General features: G+C 40.4%; 2 protein-coding genes across 2 annotated transcripts; one reads left to right on the top strand and one right to left on the bottom strand.

Moving 5' to 3' along the window:
* Positions 1-4,174: 4,174 nt before the first annotated feature.
* LOC147641053 (uncharacterized) lies at positions 4,175-5,492 on the top strand. Its single transcript, XM_086817768.1, has 2 exons — positions 4,175-5,073; positions 5,164-5,492. The coding sequence occupies exons 1-2, from the start codon at positions 4,234-4,236 to the stop codon at positions 5,170-5,172; spliced, it is 849 nt and encodes a 282-aa protein (XP_086673894.1). The 5' UTR covers positions 4,175-4,233; the 3' UTR covers positions 5,173-5,492.
* Positions 5,493-7,377: 1,885 nt separating this feature from the next.
* On the bottom strand, positions 7,378-11,592 carry LOC147641052 (protein CORTICAL MICROTUBULE DISORDERING 2-like). Its single transcript, XM_086817765.1, has 4 exons — positions 9,550-11,592; positions 9,216-9,398; positions 8,709-8,800; positions 7,378-8,617 (listed from the first exon to the last, which is right to left on the bottom strand). The coding sequence occupies exons 1-4, from the start codon at positions 10,906-10,908 to the stop codon at positions 7,624-7,626; spliced, it is 2,628 nt and encodes an 875-aa protein (XP_086673891.1). The 5' UTR covers positions 10,909-11,592; the 3' UTR covers positions 7,378-7,623.
* Positions 11,593-22,394: the final 10,802 nt, after the last annotated feature.

Here is a 22,394-nt window from a genome sequence, read left to right as displayed (position 1 = left end):
GTATATGCTTGAATCCTGACAAGTGCAAATTCATGGTAAGACGAGAAAATTTTGGGCCATATTGTTTCTCGCAATGGGATTTCAACAGATATGGATAAAATTGATGTCATTGTCTCATTACCTTGGCCTATCAACCCTAAAGGGGTACAAACATTCATGGGACATTGTGGCTATTACCGTAGATTCATCTACATGTACGCTGTCCGTTTAGAGACACTTGAAGGTGAGCAAATGCCTAACTTCATTAATGGAAGTCGTCTCAAGAAATACAATGAACCATTAACTGAAGCCATGCTTCAACAGATGCATGCTGCACAAACACGGAAAGAAGCACTTGACCTACTTAAACGTCAGGCTCAAGAGGAGGCTAAAACTAGAGTTGCAAAAGCCAAGGAGCGTCGCAAAGCTTCTATGTTGGCCATACAGTTGGCTACTGATGAACCTTATGTCGATCCATTCAATATTCAAGTGTGCCTTCATCTTCATGAGAGTACCTACTTTGTCTCTGCCTTAATTGACTCTGGTGCAGATTATAATGTTCTCTCGTTTGACACCTGGATAGCCTTGGGTCAACCACCACTTGTGCAAATTCCTGTTGACTTACGAAGCTTCTCAGGAGAAGATAACCCTATAGAGGGAAAATGTGTCATTATGATGACCATTCAGGATCACCAGATGTCAGTGCCCTTTTATGTGGCACGTAAGTCTAAGGCAGTAGTAGAGGTGGTTCTCGGTAGATCGTGGTTAAGTGCTACCAATTGCTCATTAGATTGGAAGAATAGACAATACAAGTTGCAAATTGATTCTGATTGCATCTTGGGATCTGCTACTCCACGAGCTTTATCTTGTCAAAGGGGTAATGTTTCTACCTTACACAACCCACTCTCAAAATCTGCTCTTGAAGCTTCAAAACAAATGATGTGGATAATTGATGAGTACTCAAGTGAGGGCCATGGGCTGGCATGTTCCAACTACTCTAGTTGCTGCTCAAAGAAGGCCGGGCAAGAAGGAATTATCAATTTGGCTACCCAAAGATGCGTACAAACTTGTACCATCTAGTCCAGTTGCTAAGCCTCTTAAGAAGCACATCATTTCCAAGCCTAAACCTCGGATTGTTACTCGATGGGTCCCAAAACATGTTCTTAAAGCACAAGGCTATTATGAGGGTGCAACAGCAATTTGGCTTCCAAAATGCCATGCTTTGCTAGGGGTAAAAGAGTGTTTCAGAAAGATTCCAAAAGCCACCCTTGATTTTCCATATCAGTGGGTGCAAAAGAAATCAACACAAACTCTTCAAGAAAGGAAAGGTGGCTGTGATAGCACCTACAAATCTACTTGTGTTGATCTTCCTAAAACATGTATTGAAACACCGGTTGTCCCGATTTCTCCTTGTTACACAATTCAACCATCAACTTGTGTACCTAAGACAAGTCCAAATGAGTCTCATTTGAGCATAGATTCTAGCATTTCAATGCCTAAATCCTCTTATCTTGCTCAAATTCCAAGACAATTGCTAAAGTTCCCACCTCTTAAAAAGGATATACCTAAAACCAAAGATAAGGCCTTAACACTACAATTGAAGCTCTTTGGTAGATCAATGTTTGAATAATGTAGTTCCTTATGCTTTTAGAAGATGTGTACTTTTTGAGATAATCTTGTTTTTTATTGGAATTGTAATGATGGATATGAGTGATCTAAATTTCATTGTTCTACGTCCAGATAACTCCTGATGGATATTTGGCGAGATACATGTCCACCATGCATTGACCCTGATAGTACTCGACCTGATCATCGCGGGGGTTATAGTGCTCCTCCATTTCAAACACATTCTAGGTACTTCTATGCTCCCTTAGGTGAAAATTGCTGTGGGCATCACTTTGTCACGTTATTCTATCAACAGCATCACCCATTTCCACATTGTCAAGAGTGTGCACGGCTCGTATTAGGAGAAGCTTCACATATTTGTTGGATATGCCGCTCTTACTTTAGACGATATGGCACGGGCTTAATGAAGCAAATTGTGGGAATTACACCCCAACGCCATAATCTTCTTAATGTGAGAATACCAGAGAGAGGACCAAATCAACGTAGATTACCTGAGGAGGTTCAAGCACAACAATGGAGGGATACAAGCTTAAATGACTTGCAACCACCGATCTTGCAAGCCGTCCTTCCCCAAGCCTCAACATGTCAATATTGGATCAATATGAGTACCTATACTGCGCATTTCCAAAATCGAAATTGTCTCCTTAACCTTCCCATAGAACCAATGCCATATTTTAGTGAGGAAGCACTCCTTCCTCTACCACCTTCTCCAGAGGCCGGTTTTTGTGAGGGGTTGTCTCTGCATCCTGAGGAAATTGATACCATCTTTCCAGCAGACGAGGACACGGATCCACCACCAGCGCAAGGGTAAGCTCAGTGACTCCACAATAAGATCGACAAGCCAGGGCACTTTTCTCCCATTGGGTTTTTCCCCTCGGCTATATTCGGTGATTGGCACCAATGGCAAATTTTATTCTTTTCTTTTCTTTTCTTGTTTGTTAATAAAAATTTTGCAGAGATCTCCGCTAAAAAAAAAAAAGAGCATCAAAAACGCCCCAATAGTCCACCTACCATGCACACAAATTAGGAAGGGGGGAGACATGCTATGCCTACAAAGACCGAGGAGGAGCAATCTGCACAAAATCAGCAATGCATCAATGCAAACGAACAACATCAACAGGGCACTACAACAGGTGTATTCAAATCTTAATCTTTATTTCTTTATGTGCTTTTATCTTTTGGATATATGGTTTGCATGTTCACACAATGTTGGCTGGTTTAAGTTTTTGATTAGTTGTTAAAATATGGTGAGTGAATTCTAGAGTCTTAGAAGACTTAGTAAAAGATATTTCTATCTAAAGACAGTGTAGGATATATACCAATGGAATATGCCATGTTCTTATGCTTTCAAGGTATATTAGTTATCCCTAGTGGTAGCTACCTCTTAGGTATGAGCTAGGTGCTAGGATTAATAAAAAAAAAATTATGAAAATATACACTAAAAAAATATATACAAAGTGAATTGAGACATGACGTGTCTACAGCCATGAGGAATGCTTGGTAGGACCTGGGGTTGTCTCAACACCTTGGGGCCGATGCCTTGGTTTCCATGGGGTAAACACTGACGTCTAAAAGCTTCATGGCTATCAATTCTTGGCTAGCCAAGGCAATACACAATTATTGGACATGTCTTTTTGGGTGGGTTAAATATTTTGACCTTGAGGTTTGGACTTGTTAGGTTCATTGCATCCTCAAAATCTATAGTGATTACACCCACCAAAGGTAGAGGACAACACCAATGAATAATTGTGAGCTCTCTTCCCTCTTCTCCCTACTCTCTTGCTTGTGTTCTATTGGATTCATTCCCCTTGCTATAGAATACTTGTAAGCTCTCTTCCCTCTTCTCCCTACTCTTTTGATTGTGTTCTATTGGATTCATGCTTCCTTGATGGATGCTTGCTTAGATAGGATTGGTTGTAGGTTTATCTCTTGCATGAGCTTCCCCTCTTCTTTCATCTCTGGTCAGTGAGGTCCATAGTGTTGGAACCTTCTTCTCACCTCTATCAATGTGATTTAAGCTCTTCCTCCACACCCATGGCTATGGAGCTCTCCCGTGTGACAACACAGTGAGAATTTAGATGATGAGTTGCATTTCTCAGCTCTTGTTACTCCCAAAATCATGAAGTTACAAGGTAAAGCTCCTAATGACACATGTTTCGACAAGACTAGGTAAGCTTTTAACTTGAACAACCGTTGACAGTTGTAGCAGTGTGATTAAGGCTTAATAAGCCTTGTAAGCTTATAATAAGATAAATACAAACTTTGATGATGTCGTTGTCTAGATGCTATTATGTGATAAGAAGACCAGAATCGGCAATGGACACCGTTCAAATTCGATAGCCTTGAAAAGCAAGAGTATAATTCGTCGTGTAGGTGACCCTCCCAAACAAAAAGCAAGAGCATAGGGTTTCGCAATTTCCCTTTTTTTTGTTTTAATAAACTTTGCCAAAGATTTTCTAAAGTAAAGCTCTTAATAATGCTCTCAAAAAAATATTTGCACGTATATCAGGAAAAAATACCTAGCCCATGCCACGTGCTCCCCTATTTTCAAGGCGAATAAAAGGATTTTATTTGATAAAACCCTAAAGCCCCTCATGTAAAGCCCCTGCACAGAGAACAACTGTCGTCATGGAAGCTCTGTCGCAAGGTCTTCCTTTCACCAAGGTATGCACAAGCACCCGGGGGGAAGTGCGGGTAGTGAGGCCGGCTGCTGTGCAGGCTCCACAACAGAGAGAAGGCAAATCTATGCTCACTATTCGGATGGGCCTGCACCCGGACTGGAGGCAGGTGGACAACAAGATCAGGCGAATGGAGTACAGGATCGCAGATTTCCGTATCATGAGCAACGACCTGCGCATCCAACGATCCAAAATTGACTCAGACGACCCGGAGATTAACAAGGCGAAGCTCATGGAGCACATCAAGAAGAGAGAAGAGGAAGTGCTTGCAGAGCGGGAGGCTATACAGAAGGAGATGGAGCACCTCACTGTGTACTTCCACAAGGGAGCTGAGGTAGAATACAAGGGCCTCAGAAGATTTTTTCTGAGCTACCTTTACCACACCACCAGAAACGCCTTTGAGCATCTCCCTGCCGGTCAGTTTGACAGACTCCTCGTAGAAAGTCCTGAAGGTGTCTCTTTTGGTTTACCAGAAAGGGGTACTGTTGTTTTCACTCCTCACCTTTGCAGGAAAGTGGTCATTGGGAAAAAAATCTCTATTTCTGGCACGGGCCTGGACACCTCCCCTTTGGCCATAGCCCTGGCCATATTGCAAGCAGGCGCCCAGAAACATTGTGATAATCCTGCTTGTAGAAGGGAAGAGTGTGTCATCCTTAAAGAAGACTATGAACAGCTCTTTGAGGCCTTCTTCAAGCGCAAAATCCGACCTCTCATCAACCAGAAATCCAGAGGCGAGATGTCGGTTGAGTACGATGCCATCTTGAAGATTCACAGAAGTACGGCAGCCAAGGTAAATGCCTATCTGTCCTACAATTGCAGCTTCCTTTAATGAGCACCATTGCATTGGCAGGTTAGATAATGGCACACTTCATTTTGGCAGGTCAGCTAATGGCCTAGGGACTGAAGATGAAATTAGACATTCAAAATGGTTCTTACAAGAAAGAACACCTTGTTTTTTACAGCCTTTTCTGGAGGTAAATATATATTTATGACATGTCAATATGTGATGATGATTCATATAGACCATCATACTATGGATTTGTCACAATATAGACGTTAGTTTGTGGTGAATGGGTTGTGAAGGGTTAGTTCCCTCTTGTGAAGAATCAGACTGTATATCTAGATGAGTCAGAATCATGGAGGAACTTCCTACATCATTTGTATAAGTGAATCTTATCAATGAGATAGTAAGGAATAATGCCTTCGAGGAGAGATCAAGGTCCATGTCTTCATATATGTTTTAATATGACCTACCTTGGCACTCTTTGCTAGAATAAGGTACATTCAAGGGGGAGATATAGGTATTTTTGGCACACCGCCTGGAATCCTATATATTAGAGTAGAGATTCTTGTACCAAGACGATCATTGTTTTGAATGCATGAAGATTCTGAAATTTTTGCTCAATGACATCATTTATCTTCCTCTACATGTTGTAAGGTTTATTGTTTTTGTCATACTGGAGGCAGAACAAAAGTTGGTGAGCATTCCTAATGTAATGAGTCATGAAATTCTCGCATGGAGGTTAGGTGGAATTATACCCAAAGAGAAGAGTATTCCACCAGCTTGAAGCTATGCAAGCCCTGTGGCCCCTGGTGAATGAGCCAGTAGGTGTTTGTAGAACTGCTAGTGCAGCCATAAATTGGTAGCATGTGGAGGTCTGGGTGTAACAAATTGGCAAATGACAGAAACCTTTAGGTTCACCATGTACACTGTAAGGTTTATGACTCTACAAGTGCAGGAGTATATGCATAACTTGGATGAGGTAGTCATTGTTTTTGAAAGTAAAACCTCCTGTAGTTTTGTTGTTCCATTTCCATTTTGCAAAAGAGAAGGATATTAGGGTTTACTGCTTTAAGTGCATACCTACGACAACAAGTTGGGCATGAGATGTGTTGATGATCCCATTTGTTGAAAAGTGAGCTAGTGGAGGAAAACTCAGCTGTACTTCAGGTACTTGCTGCAAGAATTCACCAACAGCACAAGTGGGTGCGTCTTGTGGATTAGAGTGCAATCACATCAGTTCTAGTTGCAATCTAGAACAGGCCTGTTTCCCGGAAGCTATCTAGAAAGTAAAAAATGATTTTGTGGAAGTCTACAAGGGCCTACAATTGAAGTTTTATTCACCTACGTTGCAAACAAAGTTTTTTCAGCCACTGTTGCACCTCACCTTCTTCATTCCTTGGCCCTTTGTAAACCTGGTTGTCCTTTTCACAGAAGTCTACAAGCTAGGCTCACAGTCTTTAACTAGTGTTATGCGCATGAGCAGAGTTTGAAGTGCCTATGTTTGCAATGTTCTAGCCATGTTTTGACATGCTGCCAAAAGTAAACCAATGCTGTATCGATCAAGCTCCAATATTTGTCAATTATTGGTGCGTATCATTAGTGTGCTACTTTCAAGTCTAGCACGTGACAGCTCCATTTTTTTTATAACAAATTTGGTTCACATGTTCAAGACTTCATCAGATCATAGGCTACATATATTGGCTTGTGCTACTCTAGCATGACAACAAAAGTACAAACGAATGATTAAACGAACCCATCTGCAAAAATGAACATATGAAACTCATGTATCAAATGCATGACAAATAACAAACCTATATACCTCAACTACATTCATATACTTAACTTCTCATAGACTTTTAAATGTATTAAATATATCTAACTGTTACATCAACCTTCATCGACAACGACTGCAAAGTACCAAGGAGGACAGCATAAACTGTCGTCACCTTAACCTATTGCATCACGTTTGATCATAGCATTATGCAACTCATGAGAAGCTGCGCATGATATCATCGTAGCAGAACCCTTCAACCATACCCTGGTTTACCTTAACTTCTTTGAAATAAGTCCCTTTTCTCAAGCCCGTTTCCTCTAATTTCAAAGCATGACACAACAACCAAATTAATTCTGAGCTCTATGTAAGTCCCATGGAAACAAGCCTACATCCCATTGATGAAGCATCGTAAACTTTCCGCTGATAAATGTCTAGAACCCTTGCCTCTCATAGCAGAAGCGTTGAAAATACACGGCTAACAATCACAATGAAAGGCCTAAACAGGTCAGAACAAAATGCAAGTGCCCTGTTATCGAAACATAACAACGCATACACTTAGAATAGATTTTTAATGGTTTAAGTAAATTATCATCCTCTCAAGTCATGAGGGGGACAAAGACGTTCAATTTCTGCCACATATGTGAACCACCAACTGTGTAAAGTTAGTGCGAGTGTGATATAAGGTTAGTTGTACATTCTGTAAATTTCTTGCCAGGTGTAACTAAGGATTCATCAAAGCAGTCTTCTCTCTTCATCAAGACTAGTTCCACTGAAGCTTTTACTTATATGCATCTGCCAAGTGCTGTGGCAGCAGACTCCACATGCTGCAGCAGAAATTCATATACCTTTCTTTTCACTCTATCAAGGACGACTACCATCTCAGAATCCAAGGGCTTCTCATTATTCGACTCTAACTGGTCTACCCAATCATTCACCCTCTTGATCTGTGATAGCATAAATGCAATGTGGCAGTTCTCCTGCTGCATAACCTTACCCTCTACAGATCCATCATTGTTTGAGCAAGAATACCCACAATCCAAAGCCTCTTCCACGTACGTCAGAAACCATGTCTGCAACTCTACTTGCAGCTGAATTGCTAGGTCTGCTGTTTCCTGCAGCCCATTTCCAATGCACCAGTCTGCATCAGCTCTAGGTTCCTTTTGAGGCGCATCGTTGAGCAAAAAGCCTGCAGTTTTGATTATACTTTCTGCAGCAGATGTACCTAAGCTTTGTTTCAATGCTTTGAAAGGAGAAGGATGCCTTGCTTCCTGACTCGTGCACTTTCTGTCATTTTTTTGTGGAGTGACTGAGAGCAGAGCCATCTTTGCTTTAGCCTTCTGGGGAGTGCCTGATGGAGCCTTTTGGATGGCAGGTGAACCCATTGCCCTTGCAAAAGACCCTCTTCGAGAACTGGATGTAGACTCGCTGGATTGTTTGACAAGCCCATTCACAGGCAGCAAGCCTTGTAATATTGGTGGACATTTTCCAGGAGAGCTGCTCAATGCAGCAGCAAATTGTTTGCTGAAAAGGGAAACTGGAGCAAGATCAGTTGCCAATGCAGCACCAACCCAACAAGCTGCACTTTGCAATCTCTCATTCAGATGGTCATTTATGACATCTGATGATGACTCCGAACCTTCCTCCACATTTCTGACCTCAGCTAGAGAACATGACACCTTTATGGCTTCTTGAAGAGAGTGGTACAGGCTAAAAAAGCTCTCCATTGAGAGCTCGAGACTGTCACGCTTTGCCAAAGACTGCAATTCAGCAAACATGCTGTACAATGTAGCAAATCATGATCAAACGTCAACACTATAAAAAAACATATGTTTGATGTGTTAACTTTCCTAGATAGACAAGAGCTCACCTTAGACATCTGATCACAGACTCGGCCGCAGATGCCTCTTGTAAAGCTTGAGCGGCAGCTAATGAGGCCACATTCTTTCTCTGCATAACTTCCTATCATAGCACATAGAATTGCATGTAAAGTTCCTTTGCAAGAGTTGAATAGAGCACTTTAAATTGTTAGTGTCAATTATTTTTTTTGGGCAAATTTCAAAGAATTTGGCGATAAAAAGGCATTAATCCTGGAGTTTTGACTATAATGATTTCTTAAAACTTCTCCCAAAATGGTACTTGGTCGCCTAGGGTCAGCCAAACCTTGTTTTTTTTTTTTTGGGCACACTATACTAACACATAACAAGTAATACCCCTAATCATGTAGTATAAATAAATCTTTGAGATTTTTCATTAATGTGTTTGAGGTTTGGAAATTTGGAAGGATCATCCAAGTTGATTATACCACTTTTTTACGAGGTGATTTGGGGAAAAAAACAAAATAACTCTGGGGGTGTGTCCTAGCATTATATAGTACCTTGCCTAGAGTGCTTAAGCCTGAAGGTAAGGTTTCCCACGACAAACTGCCATCGGTCCATCTCTTATCATGAATTGCTGGCCTCTGTGAACAGCCACTCTCGGAATGAGAGCTAGCCTTCTTAGTTGATGAAGGCCTTTGGAGTTTAGCCTCCACCTTGTGATGGGACCTATCAACTTCTTGCTGAAAAACAAGGAACAACATCTGTCTGTCGTTAGTCTTCTTATGAGAAAAAGTGGTCTTTTTAAATTACTAATGGCATCCCAGTCATTGCTATGTTAATTTTGTGCAACATAAGCACGCAGGAGAGAAAAAGTGAAAAGAACTGACTGACCAGAGTTAACCTGCTAGATTTGGGGCCCTTGATTTGTTGGGAAGAGACGTTCTCTTTGCCTTCTGTATCAGGGATCTCTTCCGTGCTCTGCCTTACGGCTTTCAAGCTAACAGCTAGTAGATCAGCTGCTTTAGAGCTGGTACCAACCAAATAATTGGAAGAACTTCGACTCACTGCATCTCCCAAATTGGGTTTGGGGGTTCTACCAGTGCTGATGGATCTCTTCCCAGATGGAGAAAATTGGCGGATTTTGCCAGTAGGGGAGGCTTGCCAGCTTCTTCCACTGGGAGAAGCTTGCCTGATCTTTCCACTAGGAGAAACTCTGATTTTGGGAGTGGGAGACTCCTGCCTAATGTGGGTGGCGGTGGGCGAGCTCTGTCTGATCTTGCCACTGGGGGAGCTTTGCCTGTATCTGGAGGGGACTATGTAGGCCCCTTTCTTATCTGCACATATGGGATTCAAGGGCTTGCTGATGGGTGCTACTTCTTTCTCAATAGGAGGTGATCTGGTGCTTGATTTGGAATCCTCTGGTGGTTTAGGGGTTTTCTTGGGGGGTGAAGTGGGCTTCTTTGGAGTTGAAACTACTGCTGAGCGAGGCTTGCTTGCAGGCGAGGCATCCCTGAAGATTTTGGACTTTACAGCTCTTCTTCTAGCCTTGGAAGCTGCATCTGCATCCAGGAAATCATCTCCTCTGTGCCATTCATGGTGGTATAGGTTCTCAACGTCATCCACTAGCAGCTTGCTTGAGCTCTTGGGAGCATGCTTTCCTCCACCACCATACGCAGGGGTATTAGCAGATTTTGAAGAAGATTTGGCGGGAAAGTGGGCGGCATTGTTTGTATCTGGCCTATCTGGAAACCTGTTAGAAGTCTTCTCGGTGGGCTTAGAAAGCTGAGATTTTTTAGAAGGCTGTAGAGGAGCAGCGCTCACCGTAGTGGCGGTGCGATCATTATGATTGTTGAGGTTGGGCACAAGGTGGGCGATGAGATCTTCAGGGTTTCCAACACAAGGGTGTCTTCCCGGAAGGGCCCTGATGCCCACCACACGAGGGAGAGCTGCTTTGTTATTGCTACCTGCTACTGATTCTAACTTCTCCACATACACAAACTGGCCTAATTGTAGCTTGTCGCTCAGTATGAGCTCGTTGTCTTGCTCGCACAGAGAGACATAGGTTGCATGTGATGAATCAGAGACCTTTATGTAGAACCCTTTGTTGGGCCATAGTTCATCACCCCCTGCCAGTGCAGGCACTATCCCTATCACTTGCAGCATCACTGAGCGGTGCTCCCCTGCTACCTTCACATCAGAGTTCACGTGCTGCAGCAGCTTCATCAGAATGCCCGGGTTCAAGGTCGCCATGGAAGCTTAAGAGACAGAACTGTTGAAGAAATCGTGTGTGGGCGCGCGCGCACGCGCGTGCATGTGGGTGGGTGAGGGAAGGCTGGGTTGAAGAAGATGAACACTTATGGAAGAATAAGACACATCATAGGTGCCATGAAATCACCTGCTTGACTGAATCTCACATAAAACCCATCCTAAACTAGCCTGGATCTCTCAAAAAACTAGTTCAGAATAAAGCTTAGAGCTCAATAATAATTGACCAAAATCAAGCTTCAAAACTCTTCACCACCATAGATAGCCTTTCATCGGTTAGACAGAGGAGCAAATAGTTTGCAAACCCTGAATCAACTATAAACTCCCTCTGATTCCTTGCTTTCTTCTTAATTGTTTCGCCATAGCCAGGTGAGGGATCTCTCTCTCCAAAGTTTGAAACAAGATCCGGATTCCGACCCTTCTTGAACTTCAAAGCTTAAGACTTCAACCTAGCTCTGCCATCATTCTCAGACAACGGTTGGCAAGCAGCTCATTAATTTTGTTCACATATCTGTTCACATCCTGCCACCAACCTTCTTAACCCCCTTATAATGACCCTTGATTTATCAGCTTGGGGATGCTATGAGCTTGAAACGCAACACGAGATGGCCTGCACCAAAGGCACCTAGATTTTGGGTCAATCTCTTGCGAGATCTAAGATGAACCCAAATTTATATTCATACTAAATTTCAGAGCAGAAGATATCCTAAGGTTGGCGCTAAGGCTGCCAAAACAAATTATTTGGCCCCTGGACTGCACTTTCTACGCCACGTGCCCCTCCCCCTTCTCCCGCCACCCAATCTTCAAATCTATCAATTTGCGCTTCTCCCGCCTCAAAATATTGTAATTATTCTCAATATATATATCCTAGTTGGTGCTTATTTTGAATGCAAAATTCTTGGAGAAGACGAGGGAGTCCTACCAACCAAATTATTTGACCACAGAGTTCTACCAACCAAATTGTGTTCTTTAAAAAAAAAAACCCAAATGTTAATATTGTTTCTTTGGGACTCGCAAACTACATACAATGTACTATCCTTTTTAGTAAAATAGGTAATGGCTCTTGAATAATCTATCCTTGCATCTAAAATGCATGTGGATTTCATATTTATCTCTCCTAATTTTGAGTTATTGGGTTTTTCCTATCATAGACTTAACGTGTTTGACACCTTCATTTTGAAAATGTGTCAACCCTTTGTTTATTGTATGATACTCGTGGCCTAGACCCGGTTGAGTCGATTGGCTGCTCACTAGTGTAAAACACTCTACACACACGTGATTGCATCTGACACATGTACATGTACATAGAACACATGCACACACACGTACAACATAGACACACACAGAACATGCACATGCATATAGAATACACTTGTACATAGTATATGCATGCACACACATGTGCACACATACAGACACATGCACGCACACGTGTATGTACAAGGGTGAGTGTGTGCGTGCGGGCCATTTTTCGAGGTCTAACACATGCATACAAAGAGTTCTCACATTATAGATGCATTAAATGTGTTATGCTACATTAGATAAAAACTTGTATCCGTCATACAAAAAAGCATAACTAAGATACATAAAAGCATATTAAACACCACATGTTTCTGATAGAAATCCCAATAAGATATTAAAGATATATATATGGCCCGCTCTCATGGATTTCTTGTGCATTGTAAAAGTAACCCTATAAATTTTTCATTGGTGACCCACACACCAATGTGATATAATTGTGTATGACATCTCAACTCTTACTTCTTAATTTTACATCTCAACTCTTACTTCTTAATTTTACATCTTTAAGAAAGAAATTTCTCAAATACATTTATGAGCTCAACACACTCACACACACACACACACACTTTCCTTCTCTTGGTCTATCACTCTATCTCTCTCTCTCTCCCCATAAAACATAATACAAAAACATGTACGTGTCAATGACATCTAACAAAAATAATAATAAAGAGCATCTTCAAACCAAGCTCATGATGTGATCTTTTCCAATAGCATAATAGTTAATGTTCTAACTTATGAAATGATGAATCATTTTACCAATAGCATAATGTAGTTTGCACTTTTGAATGCACTCCACTATGGGTAATACATACTTTGAAGCTTTTTTTATATTATGAAATAGGTAAATAGGCAATGTTCTTACTCATAAAAGTATTAATCCAACTGTGAGAAGCATAATCTAGTTTGCACTTTCAAGAGCACTCAACTAAGGGCAATGCATCACATCCAACAACATAAGATGGTGATGCATCTCCATCACATTCAACACATAATGTCGACATCTTTTTCTTTCTTATTAAAAAAAACTTTTGTGAATCTATACACAAACACGAAAGTATTAATAAAAAGACATAACAAAAACATTAAGGAACATACATGACCTGAAGGAGACTTTATCGAAGGTGCGACTATGTAAAACGCATAACAAAACCCAAAGCTCATGTATGAGCTATGTCGAATCCAATCAAATGGACTCGAGTATCCCTCAAAAGAGGTGACATACAGGTCTCACGGTCACCAACACTCCTAGAAACGAACTCCTTTCTAAATAAGTAGACACCATACTCAAGCTCATGAAAAAACAACCCCATGCAACTGAATGGCACTCGAGTATCCCTTTCTAAATAAGTAGACACCATACTCAAGCTCATGAAAAACAACCCCATACAACTGAATGGCCTCGTCAATGACTTTCACTATACGTGTATCAATTAATGGTAAAATCCTAAAATGAAGCTATATATCATATAATCACATGATTTATGTATAGTTTGCTTACCCATCTTTATGGCCATCAAATCATGATGCCAACGATGTTTGTGTGAGATAAATGTGCACACCAAAGTGATGGCTCTATAGAAAACCAATTTATATAATGCATGTTTCAAAAGTTATTTTAGCTTTGAATAAATGGAAAATATAAATACAAAAATATTAACCCAAAATGTTACACTCCCCCCTCCCGTATCCAACGTGAATATAATATCACACATGATTCTTTATAAATTAAAACAGCAAATTAGTAAAACGAAATAGACCCGCAACCACACACATCCATGTCAATACAAATACACATGCATTCATACATAGACAGGCACATACACACTAATGTAGTACACACAAAACAATCCATACAATGAGAGACCATTATCATATAATATTATTTTTTATCTCTCTCCAAATAGCATATAAACAATCTCAAATGCAAACACAAAACAAATAGACATAAAACCACGCACATGCACATTGATAAACAGATACACAAGTGCACGAATTGATGATTGGATGCGTCGAATGATGTGCAGGCAGGTAGGGAGTAATGACTTAGTAGATGGGAAACTCGGCTACTAGTGCGCGGGGCTAAAGTTTGGCATGATTGGTTAGAGGCGGGGGTGTTGTGCTGGTTAATGGTGGCGATCATGTTGTAGGCATGCTTTGTGAGTTTCTTTTGGGTGTACAGAACTCAAGCTCTCTTCTAGCGGCAATAGAGCAGGTGGCTCCTAGCTGGACGTTGGATGATAGTGTGGATCCCTAGAAGAGCTATGTGTATGCTTTTAGGCCCTTGATGAGATTGTGGGCATGGGGCCTAACATTGGTTGCAAGCATCAGCAAACAAGAAAAAAATACTATCTATAGCACTAAGAGAGAGAGAGAGAGAGAGAGAGAGAGAGAGAGAGAGAGAGAGAGAGAGAGAGAGAGTTGTTAGCACTGTTATGGCGGACTAGAACACCCTCGATCGAAGAGCAGGGTTTGGAGCATGAAGAGCAATATGCATCGAAGCACCCTCGACCCGAGCAGTGCTTGGAGCATGAAGAGCAGTGTGACTTGATTTGATCTGACATGGTCACTTGAGTGTAAGAAGAGTGAGGGCCAAGCATGAGGAGTACATGGGGGGTGGTAGTGTTGTGGAGGTTGACATGAACCCAAAATAGTGATTGTAATAAATAAAATATTGAGAACAAAGGAATACTCAAGACACAATATTGGGTCTAATTTGCCCCCACACAAGAGTGAGCCCATGCTTCCTCTTGGTATATTTAAATATATTTCTTGGGATAGATTTTGGGGCTCAAAATAGTGTGCTTTACAAATATGTCAACTTCTTCAATAATAGCTTGCTTCAAAAGTAGCTTTCTTAAGCGTGCAAGCTAACCTTCTTTAAAAATAGATGTGAACCTTGAACCTTATAAAAGTGTATATATCTTGAAAAATCAAATATACACAAGGGAGCACACATATGTCCCAAATAATATATACACATTGCTAATAAATATGAATGGTGCCCAAGATAAATTAATGGCACTTATCAGAAAATTGAATATTATTCGTCAATATTCAAAATCGATCATCTCGAGATGTTCCTAACCAACACCAACTCATCTCCATTATTCAGTCCAATGATCTGCATTTACATCAACTACACTAGTCAATTAATAAATTAATTGATTAAAAATACAAGTAACCATACAAAAATTCATATCATCAAGACGATGCAACCAATACTTCCATGCATGTACGGATTCACCCCGCTAATGATCACCCAGATTTAGAAAGGCATCCCAATCTAAACCCATCTACTAGGAGAATTCATAAAGTGGAAAATGTGGGGAATATGTATTCCAAGGATTAACTCTAATCCATAAATAATAGAAAACATGGAAATATATATTCCATGAATTTACTCCTCATATCAGGTAGGTAGACCATGTTGCTTAATAGAAGAAGGGGGAGCTACCATGTGGGATACCTAGGAGCTACCCCCACCACTTGACACTCTCCATCCTTTGTTAATAGATAAAAGAAGAATATAGATATAAATAACGTTATGTATTAAAAAACTATGAGTAAATAGAAAAAATAGTTATAAAAATATTAACCTTCAACCCTTGACTCTGATGCATCCAAAGTGAATATGATGTCATACATAATACATAAAAGAAAGGAAAAAGTGAATATGATGTCATACATAATACATAAAAGAAAGGAAAAAGTGCCACATGGCCTCATATGGAGGCCCCATTCTAGCATGTAACCTCCTCTTGCCACATGGTAGGGAGAGCTATAGATACACATGCATATAAAAAGGCATAATTTTTTTTAAAGAAAATATCTTATATATTATGCAAGTATCATCTACACTATTATATGTTTTTATATTTTCTCAATTATTTTCCTAATAATGGATTTATCTTTGTTCATATTACCAGATGCAAAACTTCCTTGTATATAACATTTACAGTACAAACCATTTTTGGAGAGCTCACATTGGTCTCAAAGGTATTGTCTTGAAGGAATACCTTGACAGCATTTGATAATCGCACACATGAGAAAGCAATATACAATTACCATGATGACTAGCACACTGGTGTTGCCAAGTATAATCCTAAAAGAGACATTGTTTGGCCTTGTGATTTGTTTATTGTCATGCTAAATGCAAGTCAGACAAGGAACTGCCTCTGTATCATATCGAATGAAAGCTTCAATTTACTTGGAATGAAAGTCAGCCTTGAAAAGAACACTATGTCTCCAATATTAGCACACCGGTAATAATTTTTACCTCTAACACTGTTACACCTTTATGTGGAACTCCTTGTATTTAAATTGAGTTCCATTCCATAATCCCTTTTGTGGATTTAGATTGCACAATAAAATTATTGGAGCATTCCTTTTCAAAACAAGCCGATATGAGGTGGATATCCACCATTAAGATTAAGGCGGTTTATATACTTTGTTGTGTGTGTGTGTGTGTGTGTGTGTGTGTGTGTAAGAATCTTCACCAGTGTCATTCACTGAATCTGCACTCAAGTACTCCTTGCTCTCTCTAGATATGGCATTTAGTGTGGTGCTATTGATTCCATCAACCTCAAGGTTTCAAGGTGCAATATTAGCATGCTCTCTAAAATATGATACATACTGTACAAAACTTAAAGGACCCTTACTATACGCTCTCTAAAATATGATGCATACTGTACAAAACTTAAAGGCCCCTTACTATACACTCTCTAAAATATGATGCATAATACTGTACACCCATTCAATTAAGTCTTCCATAGACCCTCTAGCATGCTCTCTAAAATATGGTGCATATTGTACACCCATTTAATTAAGTCTTCCGTAGACCCTCTCTCTAAAAGTTTTTTTGGTGGAAATTAACATAATACCTTCCTTTATCCCCTCCCCCCCAATCAGTTCCATTGCCAATGTCTATAACTTATTATATGAATTCATGCTCTATTGAGTTATTACCATTTTGAAGAACCTAAATGCTCTATGTAAGCTTCAATACTTTAGCGTCTCTCCATATTTGTGAGTGACATAATGCAACATTAACAATGTCCTCTCATCTTACCTTTAGAACAACATGCAAGATTTGTCTACAATATGACCTTTTTCCACTAAAAAGTTGATCAAGTGGGGCATGATGTTCTCTCAATGTCTTGTCTAATGTTTTAAAGGCATATATATCGATGAGTCATGGGTGTCTCATCCCATATTATTAGCTTAGCTAGCTTGATAACATCTGCAAGTTAACTGCTAACCTTTATACTACATGTGCTAGCTGCATGTAGGTCAAATAGTATTTTGAACCAAGTAAGCTACGTGACCATTGGCAGTAGAGCAAGGATGCAAACGCCATAAGGTGCACACACCAAAGCTATTGAGATGTCAAGATCAACATGAGCTGCCACTTATGATATGCCTAGGTGATCATTTCCGCCACTTACATCATTGGAGTGTTTGGTAGGATGCTGACGTGATAGATCTTTGCCAAGTGATTCTACAGTTGGACTACACGAGCAACTAATCCACCATTGAGTTATGGCATACTTATCTTGCCACAGCTCACTCACTTAGCGTGTTCACATTATGAACTGCATGTACATAGTACTTTAGTACTATGTACATAGTACTTTAGCGTGTTCACATTATGGACTGCATGTACATAGTACTTTAGTACTTATGCTATATTTCCCTTATCTTTTATTAGAACTTTTTGCTGTGAAGAAGAAGAAGAAGAAGAATTTTCAGCCTCATCTTGTGTGTTCTCTTCTAGGGTTTGTGTGAGCGTGTGTGTGCTTGTAAGAGCTCAAGCTCTCTTCCTCCCTACATCTTATTAGATCCTCCTCCTTCATGCCAAGAAGCTGAGCAACAAGCAAGAGAAGCACGGGAAGCGATATACGAGGGTAAGAACTTCATCTAGTCTTCCCCCTTTGTGTTGGCTACTCCACCCTTGTCGGGAGCTCTTCGAGAGAGGCACCAGCAAATGAACTCTGATTGACGAGCTACCTTTGTGGGAGCGGAGTTCCAAGGCAACTATTTTGTTCTTTAGATGCCATTTTTTGGGCCAAAAACAAGTTTCGGGCGCATCTTGATCTCCGTTTTTCAGTTCGCAGGCATTCGCGCGTGCATTGTGGGTAAGTTTAGATTCTCAACAAATTTCTATTTTTGGAACTATAGGAAGGGAAATTGGTCGTGCACTATGTGTACTACAAAGAGGTCTTACAGTTGCCATTGGGTGTATGTATGCAAATTGAGATCACTGGTTTGGGTGCAATATAGTACTGCTGCGAGAATACAACAGTTTGTGCAGGGCAAACAAGAGTGTTATTTTTGGTGAGGTTGTGTTGCAGATAAAATGTCGAATGATGGAATTAACCAGATTATTGCAGAGAAGCTTGACAAAAACAACTTCCATGCTTGGAGGTTTAGATTGACAAATTTTCTCATGGGAAAAGGCTATTGGGACTACATTAAAGGTGAACATGAGGAGGCACCAGAGATACTAGAGCTCCTGCAGGTGTAAAAGAATACAAGGATTGGAATCAAGGAGCAAGAAAAGTCGTGTATTTTCTTTCTATTAGTATACATGACACCATGATTGGGCATATACAGGATGCCAAGTCACCCAAGGAGGCATGGGACACCTTGGTGAAGTTGTATGCCAAGTCACCCAAGGAGGCATGGGACACCTTGGTGAAGTTGTATGAAACTAATACGAAGGCATGAAAGATTCAGTTGAAGAGACTGAGCTTCACACTCTGGAGAAGAAAAACATGTTTATAAATGATTATGCCTTGAAGATCAAGGGCATTGTGGAATCCCTTGCCTCTATTGGTGTTTATGTTGATGATGATGATAAGGTGGAAGTATGTCTACATGGTCTCAGGCCACAATACAAGGCATTCAAGACATCTATTCAGACTTGGGAGAACATTCCCAACTTTATAGATTTGGTGTCAATGTGCTGATCATTGAAGAAAAGAGTTTGGGTGAAGACCATTCTTCACAAAACAAAGGCAGTTTGGAGCAACATGCCTTCTACACAAGTGCAGGTAGAGGACAAGTAAGAGGCTGAGGCTGAGGCCGTGGCCAAGGTGGTGGCCGAGTAGGTAATCAAAATTATGGTCAGCAACAACAATATTCCCATGAATCACGACAACAACACACAGGTGGAAGAGGCCAGTTTAGAGGCAGGGGGGGGAGTCAAAGAGGTCGTGGAAATTGGCAAAGGCAGCAAAATGATATACGAGGCTATTTTTATTGTGGAAAATCTAAGCATGTGCAGGCAGATTGCTATAAGAAGTAAAATGACATGAAAAGTGAAAAAGTGCAACAAAATAATTATGTGTCCTCTAGCCGAAGTAATAAGGACAATGAAAGGTTGTTTGTTATGCAACATGTGCTTAATGTTGTGTCAAAAAATAATGCATCCACATGCAATGATGATGTATGGTATGTGGATTCATGTGCTTAGAACCATATGACCAGTTATGGCAAGTGGTTCAAGGATATGAAAAATCTTGAAAAGCCAGTTTTTTTTGAAATAGGAGATGATACTACTCATCCAATCGCCCATGTTGGAAATGTGCCATTATCTATGCAGAATGGTAAGGTGAAGTATCTTGCAAATGTACCTCACGTTCCAAATATTACAAAGAATCTGGTTTCTGTTTGGTCAGATGATTGTTGTGCTTTAACCCTGATGGTTGTAGATTTTAAAGACAAGTGCAGGTTGGTTTCTGTTGGTCAGATGATTGGTGTGCTTTAACCCTGATGGTTGTAGATTTTAAAGACAAGTGCAGGTTGGTTGTAAAAGGCAATAGAATGGGTAGAATGTTTACAATAGATGTAAATATGCATGAAGTGAAAGCTGCAATGTTTGCACAAGGTTCAGGAGTTGTTACAGATACAGACATTTGGCATAAGAGAATTGGGCATGTAAATGTGCAAAGAATGAAGTCTATGCAGACTAAAGAAATTGTGACAGGGCTGCCTAAGTTTAAGGTTGATGGTATGTAGAAAGTATGTGAAGCATGTCAATTTGAAAAGCAAACAAAGCATGTATTTCCACCTCTTTCCACATGACACAATGATAGGAATGTACTAGATGTGGTGCATTCAGATGTATGGGGTCCTGCAAAAACTACGTCTATGGGTGGCTTTAGGTATTTTGTAACATTCATTGATGACCTTACGAGGAAAGTGTGGGTGTATTTCATGAAGGACAAGAGTGAAGTTTTCACTCATTTTCAAAATTTCATAGTGATGGGCTGAAAAGCAGACATGGAAGCATGTGAAGTGCCTAAGGTCATATGGAGGGGGAAAGTACTTCTCCAATGAGTTCTCTAATTTTTTACGGAAGAATGACATTTAGAGATAATTTACATGTAGATACACTCCGCAGCAAAATGGAGTTGCTGAGCAAAAAAACAAGCACATTGTAGAGATAGCACGAGCATTGATGATAGAGAAGAATATGCCGCATAGCTATTGGATTGAAGCTGTTTTTATAGCAGTTTATATCATGAACAGGACCCCTATTATAGCCATGCATGATGTAATGCCAAAGGAGAAGTTGAGTGGCAAAAAGAAACTTGATTTCTCTCACTTGAAAGTTTTTGGATGTATTGCCTATGTGCATGTGCCAGATGAGTTGCGTATGAAGCTAGAACCAAAGGTAGAAAAATGTATGTTTATTGGATATTCCCTTAAGAAAAAGGGATACAGATGCTACAACCCTACTACATGTGAGTTGAGGGTAAGAAGAGATGTTGTGTTTGATGAAATGAGTAGTTGGTATGTCACTGAAAAAGATGACGTTGGAGTTGATGTAACTGGAAATGTGATTGCACAAAATGCAAGTCAGCAAAATCACAGTCATTCATCAGTGGACCTGGAGAGTCCTCTTGTGTTGGGCCTGTTGATAGACCATGGAGTGGTAAGTTGCATCAAAATACTAGTCCTAAAAATGTAGTTTGGTACATCATGAAAAGGCAAAGAAAAGGTTGGTGAGCCTCTTAGGATGCTCGACATTTCTACAGGGCATTCTTATGTTGATGAAGAGTCTAATTGCTCGGAGCAGAGTCTTGATGATGATCTTGGGATTCTAACTATTAGAACACCTGGTGTAAGAAAGGCAAGAGAAGCTGCAAAAATTCCAGTAGTGATTATGGACAATGTAGGTCAGGGGAGATTCAGAAAACCTGTTGATAGGTTGACATATGATGGTTATGTCGCTCATCATTATGCATATATGGCTAAAGTTGTGCAAGATGTTGAACCCACATATTTTGAAGAAGCTGCTGGAAATTTAGATGGGAGAAAGCCATGGATGAAGAAATGGATGCATTGGATGCAAATGAGACTTGGGACTTGGTGCCATTGACTGAGGACAAGAAGGCTATTGGATGCAAATGGGTGTACAAAATAAAGCACAACTCAGCAAATGGAAGTATTAGCAGGTATAAAGCAAGATTGGTTGCCAAAGGTTATGCTCAAACTTATGCTCAAACTTATGGCATTGATTATGAGGAGATGTTTGTTGAGATTCAAGCTCGATGTCAGTGTGAGCCAGCTATGCTATGTGCTGGCATGTTAGGTAGGAACATGTGTGAGACATAAATGACCGCGTGTCCAGCTGGTCATAGTGTGTGGACATTAGCTAGGGTCAGATGTGTGTGGACACAACTCAATAGTGTGTCTTGTGTATTATGGATTATGGCTTTATGCATTGTGTGAGAAGGGAGATGGCTTCCCTCTATGGTTAGGGTTTGCAATATACATTAGGGTTTGCTCCTGTGTGTGTGTCTCCTCTCCCTCTATCGCTTTTTCAAGATGGTATCAAAGCCTTGTGCTGTCTATTAGGGTTTATGAGTGAGTGAGAGAAGAGGGAGAAGAAGCTGTGAAGCTTGCCATTGATGCTGTGAAGCTTGGAGCACACCGATTACTATCAGATCTGAGAGCTTGGCCTATCAGGTAAGGTATTCTAAACATCCTTGAGTGGATTGCAGGTGATTCAGGCAAAAACAAAGCAATTTAGGGTTGCCCAAAGCAAAGGAAATTTCTCGTTTTTGGAAGCTTTCCATTAAAGCTTGGAAGCACTGATGTATGGTGGAAATACATGTAAATCTAGCAAAAACACATGTATCTGACAAAGAGTAATGTATTGG

The sequence above is a fragment of the Cibotium barometz genome, chromosome 2 (assembly GCF_041138505.1).
Source record: "Cibotium barometz isolate CiBa-2024 chromosome 2, ASM4113850v1, whole genome shotgun sequence".
Taxonomy (NCBI): domain Eukaryota; kingdom Viridiplantae; phylum Streptophyta; class Polypodiopsida; order Cyatheales; family Cibotiaceae; genus Cibotium; species Cibotium barometz.
The sequence above is the reverse complement of the archived record's forward strand: the minus strand, read 5'-3'. Positions and strand labels throughout refer to the sequence as shown.

Excerpts from the sequence above, each read along its gene's own strand:
- LOC147641053 (XM_086817768.1), top strand. The coding sequence starts at position 4,234 with ATGGAAGCTCTGTCGCAAGGTCTTCCTTTCACCAAGGTATGCACAAGC.
- LOC147641052 (XM_086817765.1), bottom strand. The coding sequence starts at position 10,908 with ATGGCGACCTTGAACCCGGGCATTCTGATGAAGCTGCTGCAGCACGTG. Across the intron at positions 8,801-9,215 it reads GCTTAAGCACTCTAGGCAAG|GAAGTTATGCAGAGAAAGAA; the intron begins GTACTATATAAT and ends GTGCTATGATAG. Across the intron at positions 8,618-8,708 it reads TCTGTGATCAGATGTCTAAG|CATGTTTGCTGAATTGCAGT; the intron begins GTGAGCTCTTGT and ends TACATTGTACAG.